The sequence below is a fragment of the Rutilus rutilus genome, assembly GCF_951802725.1.
Source record: "Rutilus rutilus genome assembly, chromosome: 25".
NCBI lineage: Eukaryota > Metazoa > Chordata > Actinopteri > Cypriniformes > Leuciscidae > Rutilus > Rutilus rutilus.
In genome coordinates, this window is record NC_140229.1 from 25,503,643 (window position 1) to 25,518,254 (window position 14,612).

The 14,612-nt window shown below is 40.1% G+C and overlaps 1 protein-coding gene across 1 annotated transcript in view; it reads left to right on the forward strand.

The window, feature by feature from the left end:
* Window positions 1-484: 484 nt before the first annotated feature.
* Window positions 485-14,612, forward strand: part of grin3a (glutamate receptor, ionotropic, N-methyl-D-aspartate 3A) — a 20,974-nt gene continuing 6,846 nt past the window's right edge. Inside the window, exons 1-4 of the mRNA XM_084401098.1 lie at window positions 485-1,100; window positions 8,233-8,837; window positions 13,434-14,484; window positions 14,570-14,612. The exon at window positions 14,570-14,612 is cut by the window's right edge and continues 103 nt beyond it. Of these exons, the coding sequence (XP_084257224.1) occupies window positions 486-1,100; window positions 8,233-8,837; window positions 13,434-14,484; window positions 14,570-14,612 (2,314 nt within the window). The 5' untranslated portion in view covers window position 485. The remainder of the gene's footprint in view (window positions 1,101-8,232; window positions 8,838-13,433; window positions 14,485-14,569) is intronic.

Genomic DNA, 14,612 nt, shown 5'->3' on the forward strand with positions numbered 1-14,612 from the left:
ATTTTATTTTCTTGGACATCCCTTACATTGACTTGGAGAACAAAAGCGTGTTGGTGGTTTTACAGTCACTTTTTTTCATTTTAGTTAGCTGCCTTTTCGCCTGTTTTTGGAGAGCGCGTGAAAACAACACCTTCTTGATTATTTCACAACGGGAATATTTCGTCCATAAACGCTTTTGAGATGAGCAACGGGTGTTTTGAGCCGCGTTGGACATGTGCACTGCTGGCGATCCCTCAGAAGCCTGTTGGAGAGGAGCGTAACTTTGCTGCGTCTAGGAGATTCACCGGTGATCCATCATCTATCCAGCGCTGTGCAGGAACCACCGGGCGCGCAGGTGGACGAGGATCCCGTCGTTTCCAGAGCTTAAGCGAGCCTTGTTTGGAGTAATGCCGGGCTCTTGCATTTGGGGTGCGCTGGGCAGGTTGGTGTGGCTCTCCTTACTTGCGCCGAGCGCATTGATAATGATCCTTGTTCCTCCAGCATCTATGGCGCATCCACAACCATGTCAGATTCTGAAGAGGATCGGACACACTGTGAGAGTCGGAGCTTTGCACCTGCATCCTCGAGTATTCAGGCAGGATCATCTCAGCGGGAGAGATGCGGACTGGGATGCAGACAGGGAAACGCGGGAAGAGTGGGACATGGTCATCCAAAGTGTGCACGAACAAGCCTGGAGGGGTATTAGGACTAAAAGCTCAGCGAATAACCCCCACAAGGCCTCCAAAAGTAAAACCGCACTCAAACAAGTGGGTACGGATGCTGTGTTTCTACCTCGAGACTCTGTTCTACTCGCTACAGAGACTCTCAATCGAGTGGTGGGGCTTTTACCCTACAACCTCACCCTTGAGATAGTCATGGCTGTGGAAGCAGGACTTGGAGAACTCCCTGCTTTCTCCTTTTCCTCGTCGCCTACATCTGCCAGTGGTGATCCTGTGTCGTTTCTGCAAAGTGTTTGTCACACTGTCATCGTGCAAGGAGTTTCTGCCATCATCGCGTTCCCACAAAACAGGGACGAACTGGTGAAGTTGGAATTTATTTCCTTAACGCTACAGATTCCAGTCATCAGCGTCGTCCAGAAGGTATTCAAACGCCAGAGTCAGGTGTGTTTATGTTCATAATAAATCATAATGTTTTTACTGTCTATTCAGGAAATGCTACTGCAAATGTATTCACCACCTTTTTTTTTTTTTTTTTTTTTTTTTTTTTCATGTAGAAATGTAAATAAATGCTGCAATGTTGGTGAACTGCATTAGTGGAATTAGAGGAAACATGTTGATATGTTTGGAATTGAGGAATGGGATTGTTGGATTCGTTGGAAGCATTAATGAATACACTTATAGTAGTTATTTAAGGGTTTGGGGTTTATGCAACATGGAGAGATACAAAAATAACATGTACAATAGCCTAATTATTACAAATAGTGATGATTCAATTTATATTAATAACGAACTGAAAATATAGAATCATTTTAAACTGCGCTTATTTAAGAATTGTCACCATCATCACACAGAAAATGTGTATTACAATTTTAAATAACACAGCTGTAAAATATTTTCTTTTTTAAATTAGCATATTCCTCCTGTCAGTTTAATTAAATACATAATTTTAAGTAAATACATTTTCATATGTCTGTTTTCATATTTTCTCAAATTTAATATTATAGGCTTATATTTGTAAGTTGCAGTCTGATGACAGAGGTGGTGTTTGGTGGTGTGAGTGAAATTGTAATGTAACTTTTAAAAACTATACAGTAAATGCAATTTGTCAAAACAAATGCCAGGGTAAATTTTGATGCATCTTTCACATTTAGTGCATAAATATCTCCAGTGCTATTTATAAGTGCAACTGATTTTTTAAGGATTGGTATCAAATGTTCACTATATTTGCCTGTATCTGGATCTAACCAGCACTGATGGTGTTTGAGGTCAGTTGGGGTTGGATATATTTCATTAAATTAATATGTTAACCAAGTGAATCACAAAACATCAATTTAGATACCTGTGGCACATGGTGTTTGTAAAAATGCATTTTGCTAAACGCCCTGAGGGCTGAGCTGTTTTATATCTGATCTTTTGAAGTTAGCACCATCTTCTGGTCAGGTCTTTGTTTACATGGAGATTTATCCTGTCAGATTTCTCCTTGTTTGGAGAAATTTTTGTTGAAGGAGCAAAAACAGACAATATGTGTCTAAAATGTAACTTAATATTAACTTCTTGTTCATTTAACTGTGATATCAATATCACATTTGCAATATGCTTTTTAGGGGGGAAACAGCACCCTTGCTCATGTGATAGCTTATTGCTTAACTATATTGTTATAAATATAATAATCAGGGACTCGTACTGGGGCATTTTTTTTCCGCATAACTTAATTTTTGAGGGAATGTTTATTTATTTTGATGCCATTTTTGCCACAAGCTTCCATTAATTTCAGTCCCTGTTGTGTGTCAATCAAGATCCTAGAATAAGGACATAATAGACTAATCCCATTTTGAGAAAGTAAACGGTGTAAGATTAAAACCGTTTAAAAGGTTTGTAGCCCACTTACAATTTACAGTTAAATGATTTAAAATGTATTGATTTCTTCATAAAAAGTATGTTGTGTTTATAAACCTGTTATAAACAAGCAAACACGCCTATATCAGACCATAACAACAACTATATTATTTTACACCGTTTGATTGATTTATCATTTGTCATTCTGAATACCTAGTCTCCTAGTCTGATGAAGAGCCTGCGTGCTCGAAACGTTACCGCTATGCGATAGTTGTCTTTACAATAAATATTTTTGATAATTTTGGAGCTTAGGTGTTGCCGACTTTACTTTAATTTTCATTCTGAATACCTTTCAGAATAATTTGAAGGATTCAAGGTTGAAAAGACAAGCTATTCTCCACTGGCCCGAAGAACTGGGGTTTATCAGATCAGCCATTTTTAACAATTCATCTTCAAAACTGCTTGAAACGCACATAATTGTATCACCCTCCAGTGCTTTTTTATGACACAGTGGTAATATCTGGCTGTATCCCAGCTTGCAAATCACAGGCTCCTTCAAGATAAAACATATTCCGGATGATGTAGCCACTCAAAACCTCTTAGGGCCCGATCATACACCCGGTGCAATGCAGCGGCAGGTGCGATAAAGCATTTTTGCTAGTTTCAGCCCGACGCAGTTATCATTTTCATGCCCTGCGCCACGTTGTTTAAATAGCAAATGCATTTGTGCCCATTTGTGCACCCATGGGCTACTGGTCTGAAAACCAGGTGTGTTTAGGCGCGTTGTTGGCGCGTTGCTGTTTTGAGGAACTGAAATAGACTGCGCCATTGACCAACTGAAACCTGGTCTAAAGGCAATGGCGCAGTATTTATTTATTTTTGTTATTTAAAGGGCGCATTAGTAATATGAGCCTATAGGCGGGTCCACAACGTGCATACACTCTGCTTATTACACACACAGGGACACGCAGCAGCACACAAACTAGCCAAATATTAACAATAAAAGGAATACAATGTAAAAGATTAATATTGTGTACATAAAGATATGGTGGAATCTGGCTTGACCCGTAGATGGTCTGCTCACGAGTTTTAACCTCACGCACAAGTAGATCTGTCTGAGAAGCGTTCAGTTTTTCCGCTATGTAAATAACGAATCCGCCATGGCGTGAGCGCAACTGGCTTTTAAAGGGAATGGGGAAATTACACTCTGATTGTTTTTTTGTACGTTACGCCCAAAACACACCCATTTACTCAAGAGAATAGGGACAACCATTTTAGACCATGCGCCGGGTGCGCGACCATTTTTAACTAGCAAAAGTGGACTTGCGCTGTGCGCTTTAGACCATGTGCTTAGATCGTTAAAATAGGGCCCTAAGTGTCTCTTCTTAACTTTGTTAGTGGTACTTATTGCTCTCCCACTGGTTAAGTCATTGAGATCTCATGACAACTCCTCCAGAAAATAAGTCTGACTTCGTTAAGACATCTTGAAATAAATCCCTGGACAGCTTTTCCTTAATCAATTCTGATTAGCCTGTTTTCTGCCATCTCATAATTGCAGCCCCAGGGGAAATTAAACGGCTCCGCTAAGCATTTCATCTGCCAGGGTTTTTTAAGGTCTTGATTTCCTTTGCAGGACAATGTCATATTATTAATGGCTATTATATAATTAAAACAATGAGCTTCCAGATTTCATGTAATAAATGTTGCTGAATCTCCACTGTACTTAGTGGGAAAACGTTTAGAAGTTCTCTTCACATCTGATATACACCGATCGGGCATAACATTATGCCCACTGACAGGTAAAGTGTATAACACTGATGATCTCTTCATCACGGCACCTGTTGTTGGGTGGGATATATTAGGCAGCAAGTGAACATTTTGTCCTCAAAGTTGATGTGTTGGAAACAGGAAAAATGGGTAAGCGTAAGGATTTGAGCGAGTTTGACAAGGGCCAGTGGTCAGTATCTATCAAAAGTGGTCCAAGGAAGTGGTGAACCGACGACAGGGTCATGGGCGGTCAAGGTTCATTGATTCATGTGAGGAGCAAAGGCTGGCCCGTGTGGTCCGATCCAACAGACGGGCTACTGTAGCTCAAATTGCTCAAGACATTAATGCTGGTTCTGATAGAAAGGTGTACGAATACACAGTGCATCACAGTTTGTTGCGTATGGGGCTGCATAGCCGCAGACCAGTTAGGGTGCCCATGCTGCTATAATGTGCCCTGCCATAAAGCAAAACTGGTACAGGAATGTTGAGGAGCACAACAACAAGTTTGAGGTCATCCAAATTCCCCAGAACTCAATCCAATTGAGCATCTGTGGGATGTGCTGAACAAACAAGTCTGATTCATGGAGCCCCACCTCACAACTTACAGTACTTAAAAGATCTGCTGCTAACATCTTGGTGCCAGATACCATAGCACACCTTCAGGGGTCTAGTGGAGTGCATGCCTCTAATGGGTCAGGGCTGTTTTGGCAGCAAAAAGGGGACCAACACAATATTAGCAAGGTGATCATAATGGTATGCCATTATGGTAGTACATTATCAGTGTACTATACATCCATACTTTGATGGGTATGATTGATTTTCATACCTGGGAATGACCTGAAAGAGTCAATAAAGCACATTTTTGACCACTGGTCATGCTAATGGACATTAAGTTAAATAAATGTTGGTCCCATGAAATGAGCAACATTTCTGAAATGAAAATCAAATCATTTAGGCTATTTGTATACATTTCCCCCGTTTTACAGACAAGGCTTAAGCCTAGTCCCAGACTAAAATGCATGTTTAAGCTCTTTTAACTGAGATATTTAAAAATATGTAAACAAATATGTATAAAATATGCTACTTAAATATCCTAATTGACCACGGCCTAACCCTGGCTTAATCTAAGCCCCTTTTTTTCTGAACACTGGCCTTTGTCTTTAAAGCAGCATGATGCAGTTAAATATAGCATGGAGATACTAAACAAAAATTAAACAAAAATCAGACCCGATTTGACTATTTTCAAAGGACTTATCAAGTTTCAAATGCTTTAAACTAGTTTTGAAGTTCTTACCCCTCTAGATACAATTCTATTTCAGTGCATCACAAATTGAACAAGAGCAGAGACCGCTTAAAGTAATTGTTTTCAGGGACAGAGAATTGCACAATTGGACATCATGTTGAAAATCAAAATATTTGTTTTCCCCAGAGGAGAATCTGCTTCAGAAACTCAATCTGCAAACAGAAGGAGACAGTCCATCAAATCATGCATTACGATAAATATCTGTTGGACCTAAAACTCATGCCTTCCCTTTGTTTGGCAGACAGGAAAAGATGTGCAAAGCCCAAATATTATTTGTCAGGAAATGAGCAAAAGTTAAGAAAATGCATTAAAACATCTTAGACAGAATGGAGTTTTTGGCTAGAATATAGATGTTTGTGTGTGTGTAGTGATGAATCACAATAAAACACAAGTTACATGGTGATGTTCCAGTGGTGTCTTCAAAAATCTGGTGAGAAATACACTGCCTTGACCAACAACAACAACAAAAAATCGCTTTTTAGATTTAAATCGGCAAATGCTTAAGAGTCTATGATTGGATCATTATTGCAGTGATTATTATGTTTGGTCTATTTTTGACCAAAAATATATGCACCTCTAAATAGAAATAAATGCTGTGATGTTATTTCCATCAAGAGGTGCATCAATGTTTGGTCTAGATCTTGTACTGTCAATGCAAGAGTCCAGCACTTTGTAAAGTCTCCTCCAGCACATCCCAAAGACTTTCAATGAATTTAAGCTCTGGACTCAAATGTGCCTATTCATGTGTGAAAAATATTCTTCATGCTCCCTCACAACCATTCTTTCACAATTTGAGCCTGATGAATCTTGACAATGTCATCCTGAAATATGGCCATGATGTGTCTTCCTACATGGTTGTTTAAGAAATGAAAAGCTACATACTCGATCAATTAGGGTTAGAAAAACTGTTGCCAAACATATAACATGCTAGAAACATAATAATTACAGCAATAATGATCCAATCATTGACTCTTAAACATCCGCCTATTTAAATCCAAACAGCAATTTTGTTTTGGTTGGGAAGTGTATAATAATAAATGCATCTCTATCATAGTGAAGCATGGAGAAGAGTGTAATTGTGTGGAGAGCCTTTTTAGCTGCTGGTATGGGTGAGCAAATTCACTTTGTAAATTCATTTAATGCTTTAGAGTACAGGAGATTATTGCAAAATGGCTTGCTTCTCACAAATGAAAAGTTTTTATCTAAAGAGGAATGATCAGATGTTATTTTTCAACAAGACAAATTGCAAAGGCAACCAAGAAGTGGCTTGAGAACATGTTTTGGCCTGGTCAGAGTACAGATTTTAACCATATAGTGAATTTTTGGTCTCACATTAAACTCAAACTAACTGGGAGACATTTTTCAATTACTCATGAACTGTTTGATTTGAATGCTTGTTGTGCGATATAAACTCGCAATTGCAAGAAATAAAGTCAGAATTGTGAGATAAAAAGTCACAAGTACCTTTTTTATTTTTTATTCTGTGGCGAAAACAAGCTTCCATTGTTTGAAGCCATCAACATCGAGTGGAACAACACGGACTCTTCTTCCAGTAAAAATCTGTCTGCAAGTTGGAGAAAGATTCTGTGCTGTTACTTTGTCTACAGTCTTTGTGCAATTCTTTCTAATCTCCTGGCCAGTGATTTGTGATTAAAATGGTTAAGACCATTAAAAGACCACTAAATACTTTGACAGTTTTGGCTTGGCCCATTTTTTTTTAATGGAGAATTGCCTGAACGAACAGTAGATCAATCTGTTTAAAAAATATATATAATTACACAAGTATAATTAGGCAGGCTAGGTTTTAGATTCATCTGACTCCTAAATACAACCCGTCTGCATGTTAAAAGTGCCTTATGAAATCGTTTGATGTCTTTCTTGCCTTGACATATTTTCTATTGAAACTGGGTGGTTTGGGTGGGACTTGGGAATTGAACTTATGATTTGATGCAGCACAGCCATGAACCATTGTTGTGTCCCAAATTATACACTCTATACACAATGTACTTAAACTACTCACTATGTACTCTACTTTCTAATGTATGACATTTAGATGGCATGTTTGTCATCCAGCATCTGAGTCTGAGTCAGCTGATATTCAGTTGTCCAAATATGTCCGTCATTCCACCCTTTGTTTTTCCAGTTAAATAAGTGCACTTCTTAATGTTGGAATGTTGAGTGCATACACACTACCCAAACTATTTATACTACAAAACGGCATAAGTATGCCAATTGTTATGCACCTCATGATTTCATTCTTGCTTGTCAGCGGCAGATGTTAGGTGCAGGGACATTCTCAATTAGTGTAGTGCAAGATAAGTCATCAATATTTCTGGTTGATTTTCCCAAAAGTAAGGGATTGTAAATAAAAAAAATGTGTATGTCTGTTAAAGGTTAGTTTCAACAACTTTTAGAATCCCAGTATCATATAGACGACCTCAAAGCTAACATGTATAAATAACTCAAAATAACGGCCACAAAACTTCATATAACAGCTTAAGCACACCACACTATTATCATGCTAGTTTTAGCACTACTGCTAAATATAGTCAAGATGAATTAGTCAACGTCACTTATTGACCAATTGATGATGGATTGTTGACCAATGTGATCCATCCTTACACAAATTTCTCTGTAATGATATCCTCATTTGTTTCTTCCCAACAGAACCCACTCCATTTCCAGATGGCCATGCAAAATCCTCAAACCCCTCAAGCAGATCTCATCTTCTCCCTGCTGTCCATGAATAACTGGTATGATGTCAGTCTGGTGATGTGTCAACAGATGAACATTTCAGACTTTGTCTTCTTGCTCCATAACAGCTCCAAATTTCATCTGGGCACAGTTCTCAAAATATCCACCAACAGCAGCTCCAAAAGTGACTTTCAAACGTCCCTTCAAGGTCAACTGGAGTCCATCAAAGACTCAACATCTACTATAGTGACCTTTGGATGTGACATCAGGGATATACGGAGAATCTTTACCACCATTGCAAAGTTTGGACTGATCCTTCCTGATTACCGCTGGATTATAGGAGACTCTCAAAACGTGGAGGAATTACGGACAGAGGGGCTACCCTTGGGTCTTCTTGCACATGGTCGTATGGGTGAGCCCTCACTGGATCATTATGTCCAGGATGCTTTGGAGCTGGTGGCGCGGGCGGTGGGATCAGCTGCCACTGTGTCTCCAGAGCTGGCACTGATTCCTGGCATCACAAACTGTATGGCAACACTTGAGACTAAAAATCTCACATCAGGAACCTTTCTGTCCAGGTATTTTATTTGGCACACTGTCTGATGTTGTAATTGTAATATTTGTGTTATTTAAATAGCATGACTGGCATGCTCCGAATGCAAGGGCTGCACTCTTAACAAAAAAGTTATTTTTTTGGCTCTATGGTTCTATGCAGAACCTTTAACTGCCATGGGATCTTTCCATTGCACTAAAGGTTACCTATAGTGGAAAAAGGCTCTTTAGATTATTAAATTCTTGTTTTAAGAACTGAAAAAAAAAAGATCTTTTCTTTGGGGAAGAGCTTTTGCTCTTGTAGGCATCACTGTGAAACCCCCCTTTTGGAAGAAAAATAAATAAATAAGAGTGTACATTCTTTCTGCCAAATTCTTAGAGAACATCACATTCACAATGAGTTGAGAAGACAATCTCAGAATGCATTGTGTCAGTTTCAAATGACTAAAATAGATTAAAGAAAATATTTACTATTTGTATGCTTATAAGAGTGTCACATCATTAGCTATGCAACATGCTAATACCAAACTCCATTGGAAGTAAAGTTTCAGACACACATTTTGAGACACATAGGTGCTGAGGAAGTAGTAATCCATAATTCCAAATCAGTCACTTATGAGGTTCCATTTCATTTTGAGTGCTGTCTTAGAAAGCAGCAGAGAAAGCAGGAACAGAGATACCCTCTCACTTTCCACCAACCTTTCAGAAAGGTTCGTTTTTACATGATGTAAAATTTGACCATTTTTGACAGACCAAATGTACCATGTCAGAATTCTGATAATCTGTGACTAGTGACTATACAGCACGTCTGCATATTCTATAAGGATTATCCTCTTCATCCACAGCCGAGGAGAGCTTTTTAAGACAGCATATCAAGAGTGTTTTCTCCAACACTGCACTGTCAGGAAACAACTTCACCAACTTCTAACCAAACTGCCTCAGGGCTTAAATTTCACATGCTCAGCACTCCTATCATTACTGATTTAACAGGGTTACCGTTAGCTACACCGTTGCAGGAAAAAAAAACTCTAATCGAAGAGAGAAAAATACAAGACACAACAATACCTTTTCCCTAAATTGGAAGGTCAGTCAAGAAGGCTAAATAGTACAGTTTACTAATCTTACTGAATTTACTGAAGTTGCTAATCATTTGAGATGGTCAATCTACAGATAAATGCTAATTTTAAAAATTATATTTTGAAGAAAAGTAGTAAGCCATGCTGTAATGCTATATGTTAAGAAAACGCAGCTAACTACATAGGAGCCATTTAAGGGGCAGTATCTTCTAAGCATTCCAGATGATATAGTCAAATCAAAATATGACAAAAACAGCAATGCATCGGGAAAGTGAAGTCAATGAAAGTCAGTAATGCCATTTTATATTTACTGCCCAAACTATAGATAATGTAGGGTGGGACTTAAATTGTATCTATCAGGATTTAATTTGATTATAAACTATTGGGCTTCATTATTAGGAAGCAGCTATTTACTCTACGGCCAGGTTTCACAGACAGGGCTTAGGGTGCTTTCACACTGGGCTCGTTTGCTGCGGTCCGAGCCCAAGCGCGATTGTTCCCAGCGCTTTTCCGAGTTCGTGTTGCTTTCACATTTATGCGAACTGCGACACGGTTCAAGTGCAACCAAACTCAGACCACCTCCTCCAGGTAGTCTTGGGATCGGTACCCCAGTGCGCACCCGGGTCCACATGACAGCGTTCACATTAGCGATTTTTCATGCGATCCGATTCCCAACTAAACTGCCATTGTGAAAGCACCCTGAGCCAAGACTAGGCCTTGGTTCATTTAGGATATTTAAGTAGCTTTTATAAACATGCCTTAGAAAAATACATTACTGGTGTGCATCTTGAGACAAAACGATGGCACTGACATATTTTAAGATATATCAGTTCAAGTTGGCTTAGGCCTTGTGTTTTGTGTTTTTGTGGTGTTGTGGTAATTGTTCTGGATAATTACACTAAGTATCTTTCTTGGATGTATCATGCAAAATAAAGACAACTACATACGCGTCCACACCAAGGCATGACAATGTTCTGCTTATTGTAAGCACACACTGCTATGTCGTCTGCTGCTTTAAATCCTTGAGCTGTTTAAAGTTAAGAGGCATTCGCACCGGAGGATCCTTTTCATGGTTCCTAGAACTGCTGGCGGAAGTACCAGGATTTTTGGCGCGTTCGCACCACAGGAACTAGGAACGATTTTAGTTCTAGAAACTCCTTTTGGAGGAACTAATTTACCTCCTACTTCAGAGTCGGTCTTAACCAGCACTATAGGAACTACCAGTGACGTTAGTGTACACTGATTGGCCGAACACACGCGAAACACCAACACCTGCCATTTTAAAAAAAGCTGTGTAAACACGGATTATATAGCTGTATATTTTTACTCCAGAAACTATATATATATTGTTTAGGACCCAATGACCAGATGTTTGAAAGAAGACCCGGAGTCAGAATTATAAAAAAATGAAGAAAAGTTTTACTGAAGATAGTTTGCAGTTTCATCAGCAGAAGTCAGCTTCAAGACTCACACAGGAGTTCGTAGACCGCCCCGCTTATAGTTACAAAGATCACAGCAGTTATACCCTACACCAAGGTCTAAGCTATGTCCTTGCTTCAGGTTGCAGTTTCTGATTGGCTAAGAAAAAGATAAACATAGTAATTTTCCACACATAAACAGATAGACTGAAGCATATCTCCATCGATGAGGCAGCTGACACTCGGACCATCCAGGTCGCTGATTTAGGTCGCTGATTTGGGTCGCCAGCATGTCCAGAAAAACAACTCAGTCAATCTCCAATAATGCCAGTGGTTCCTTAACCTGTAACCAAGAAGACTAATACACACACCGACACACAGCTTTTCCAAGGTTGGATTTGGTCAGGCTCTAACTATAAACAGGAGAGTCCTCTCAAAACATCAAGATAATGCGTTCTTTCTCTCAAGGAGAGCAACACTTTAGTCTAACTAGAAAGTAAGGCTTTAACAAAGAAATGGTCCCTTCAACTATTGGCTTCAGTGACTCCTATTTGTTTTAACACGTCGAAGACCTTTCTCAAACATTTCATTTCTGGAAGCCAGGATAAATAAGCAAGCTCTGTTACTGCATTCAGATATCAAATACAGACATTAAAGAATACATGAAAAGAACATTTCAGTGATCACACTGGTAACTTCTATAACAAAGTACAATCTCTAGAGAAGTCATTCAACTCATTTGATATTTAGAAGGAAAATAAATAATCACTCATTACATATACATTGAAGCAACAGCTTCATATATACTGTATATATCATTTACTCCAGAAACTAACTCTACGAACATGGAAAACAGTGATAGATGGGCCTCTTAACCTTTACGCTAAGGAGAAAATTCAATGCAACTTTGAGGGGACCAAGCAAAACATGATTATGTATTTCAGCTCAGCTAGCAACACTGGACACACGGCAAACGCTAATAAATTTTCATATACTGTCTACTTACTATGTTTAACAGTTCTATCTAATAACGTATTAAGCCGTGTTTCCACCGCAGGAACTTTCCCCAGGAACTATGAACTTTGGGCTGGTATTCTGTGTGTTTACACCACAGGAACCAGGGTCTAAATGAAGTTCCGGGTAAATACTTCCCCCTCCGAAAGTCCCTGCTCGCGAGGTAGTACTTTTTCAAAGTGCAGGAACTTTCAGGGGTGGGACTTGGGCGCTGAACAAGCTGATTGGTTGAGTTCATGCCGCATTTTGATTGGTTGACTCCACGCAGAATTTTATTCAACCACCATCTGTTGCGGTGCGTGCAGTAACAGTCGTCTGCTATTCGAATCAACAATGGAGTTTAAAAAATACGACCGATGGACCGACAACAAGGTTCAGGCTTTATTAAGCTTAAATTCTGAGGATGAAATCCAGTGGGAACTGTAAAGTCGCAGTCCTACGTCACCGGACTATTTGCCTAATCTTCACTGTACTTTAGACCGCGGTGGAAACACGGCTAGCAACAGGTCTAGGGGAAAAAAAGTTCCTGGGACAAATTGTTCCGGGTAATATCAGTGGAAATGCAGCTTTAGACAGGACTGTTAGACAGATCGTAAACTAATGAACACGGAAAATGGGAGCGCTGTCAAAATAAAGGTCTGCCGTGCCGTCAAAATAAAAGTTACAACAACAAACTTGACTTAAGTCACTTAAGAGTTCCTACTGACGGTACTACGAATGCAACCAGGTTCCTAAGGGAACCATCAGTTCTCGGGGAGCCACCCTGCTGGCTGCTTCCAAGAACTAAATTCCTAGAACTGCTACCCGAAAGCCCCTTTAGATGGATTCTGATTTTGCTGTCAAAGCTTTTATCGTTCCTCAACTGGGAAAAATTATTCTGAAAATGAACAATATAATTTCTCTGTCTTGTTATAGTTGTGGTGTGGACTCTGCTATTCTCATATAGAATGATTATTAAAACTATACAGATATAGTTATAGTCCTTGGTGTGAACAGGCCTTTGGATCAGAGGTATTTTGTTATAAAAGCAAATTAGGTGTAAATTGGTTTGACGTTGTATTTGCTTTAGAATTACACTGGATTGGATAATTTTCTATTTTCTCTTGATTATCAGATACATGGCCAACACGTTGTTTGACGGTCTGAGCGGCTACATCAGTGTTCAAGAGGAATCTACCATCATCTCTGAAAGCCATCACTTCATATGGAATCTACAGCATGACCCAATAGGCAAGCCCATGTGGACGCGTCTCGGCAACTGGAAGCAAGGCAAAGTGGTTATGGATTATGGTGTTTGGCCTAATAAGAGACAGTCTCAGCCAGGGGGAGACTGGCGGCATTCCTCACGTCTGCACTTGCGAGTCGTCACCCTGGTAGAACACCCGTTTGTCTTCACCCGAGATGTTGATGAAGAAGGTTTGTGCCCGGCTGGCCAGCTGTGCCTTGACCCCCAAACAAACGACACAGCCTTGCTGGAAAGTCTTTTTCAGGGTTTGCAAAGTGCCAATGACACCGTGCCCATGGAGTTTAAAAAATGTTGCTATGGCTATTGCATTGATCTTTTAGAGAAGCTGGCAGAGGACATGGGCTTTAAGTTTGACCTCTACATTGTGGGAGATGGGAAATACGGAGCTTACAAGAGCGGTCGCTGGTCAGGGCTGGTCGGGGACCTCATGAGCGGGGCTGCGCATCTGGCTGTCACTTCCTTCAGCATCAACTCGGCACGCAGTCAGGTCATTGACTTCACCAGCCCGTTCTTCTCCACCAGCCTGGGAATCCTTGTCAGGACTATGGATACTGCTGCACCCATTGGCGCCTTCATGTGGCCTCTGCACTGGAGTATGTGGCTGGGAATATTTGTGTCTTTACATCTGACGGCCGTGTTCCTGACCTTGTACGAGTGGAAAAGCCCTTTCGGGATGACCCCAAGGGGGAGGAACAGGGAGCGTGTCTTTTCTTTCTCCTCTGCGCTAAACGTTTGCTACTCAATCTTATTCGGCAGGACTGCCGCCATTAAGCCGCCAAAGTGTTGGACCGGCAGATTCCTCATGAACCTCTGGGCCATTTTCTGTTTGTTCTGCCTATCAACGTACACAGCTAATCTCGCTGCTGTAATGGTTGGTGAGAAAACCTACGAGCAACTCTCAGGTATACATGATCCCAAGGTAAGAGTAACTTGCGTATTTCAAATGGTTAAGAGGTTAAAAATATACTTGCTGGTTGCTGAATATGGTCCTCTTGCTTTTCAAGCTCCACCATCCATCACAAGGTTTCCGCTTTGGAACTGTTCGGG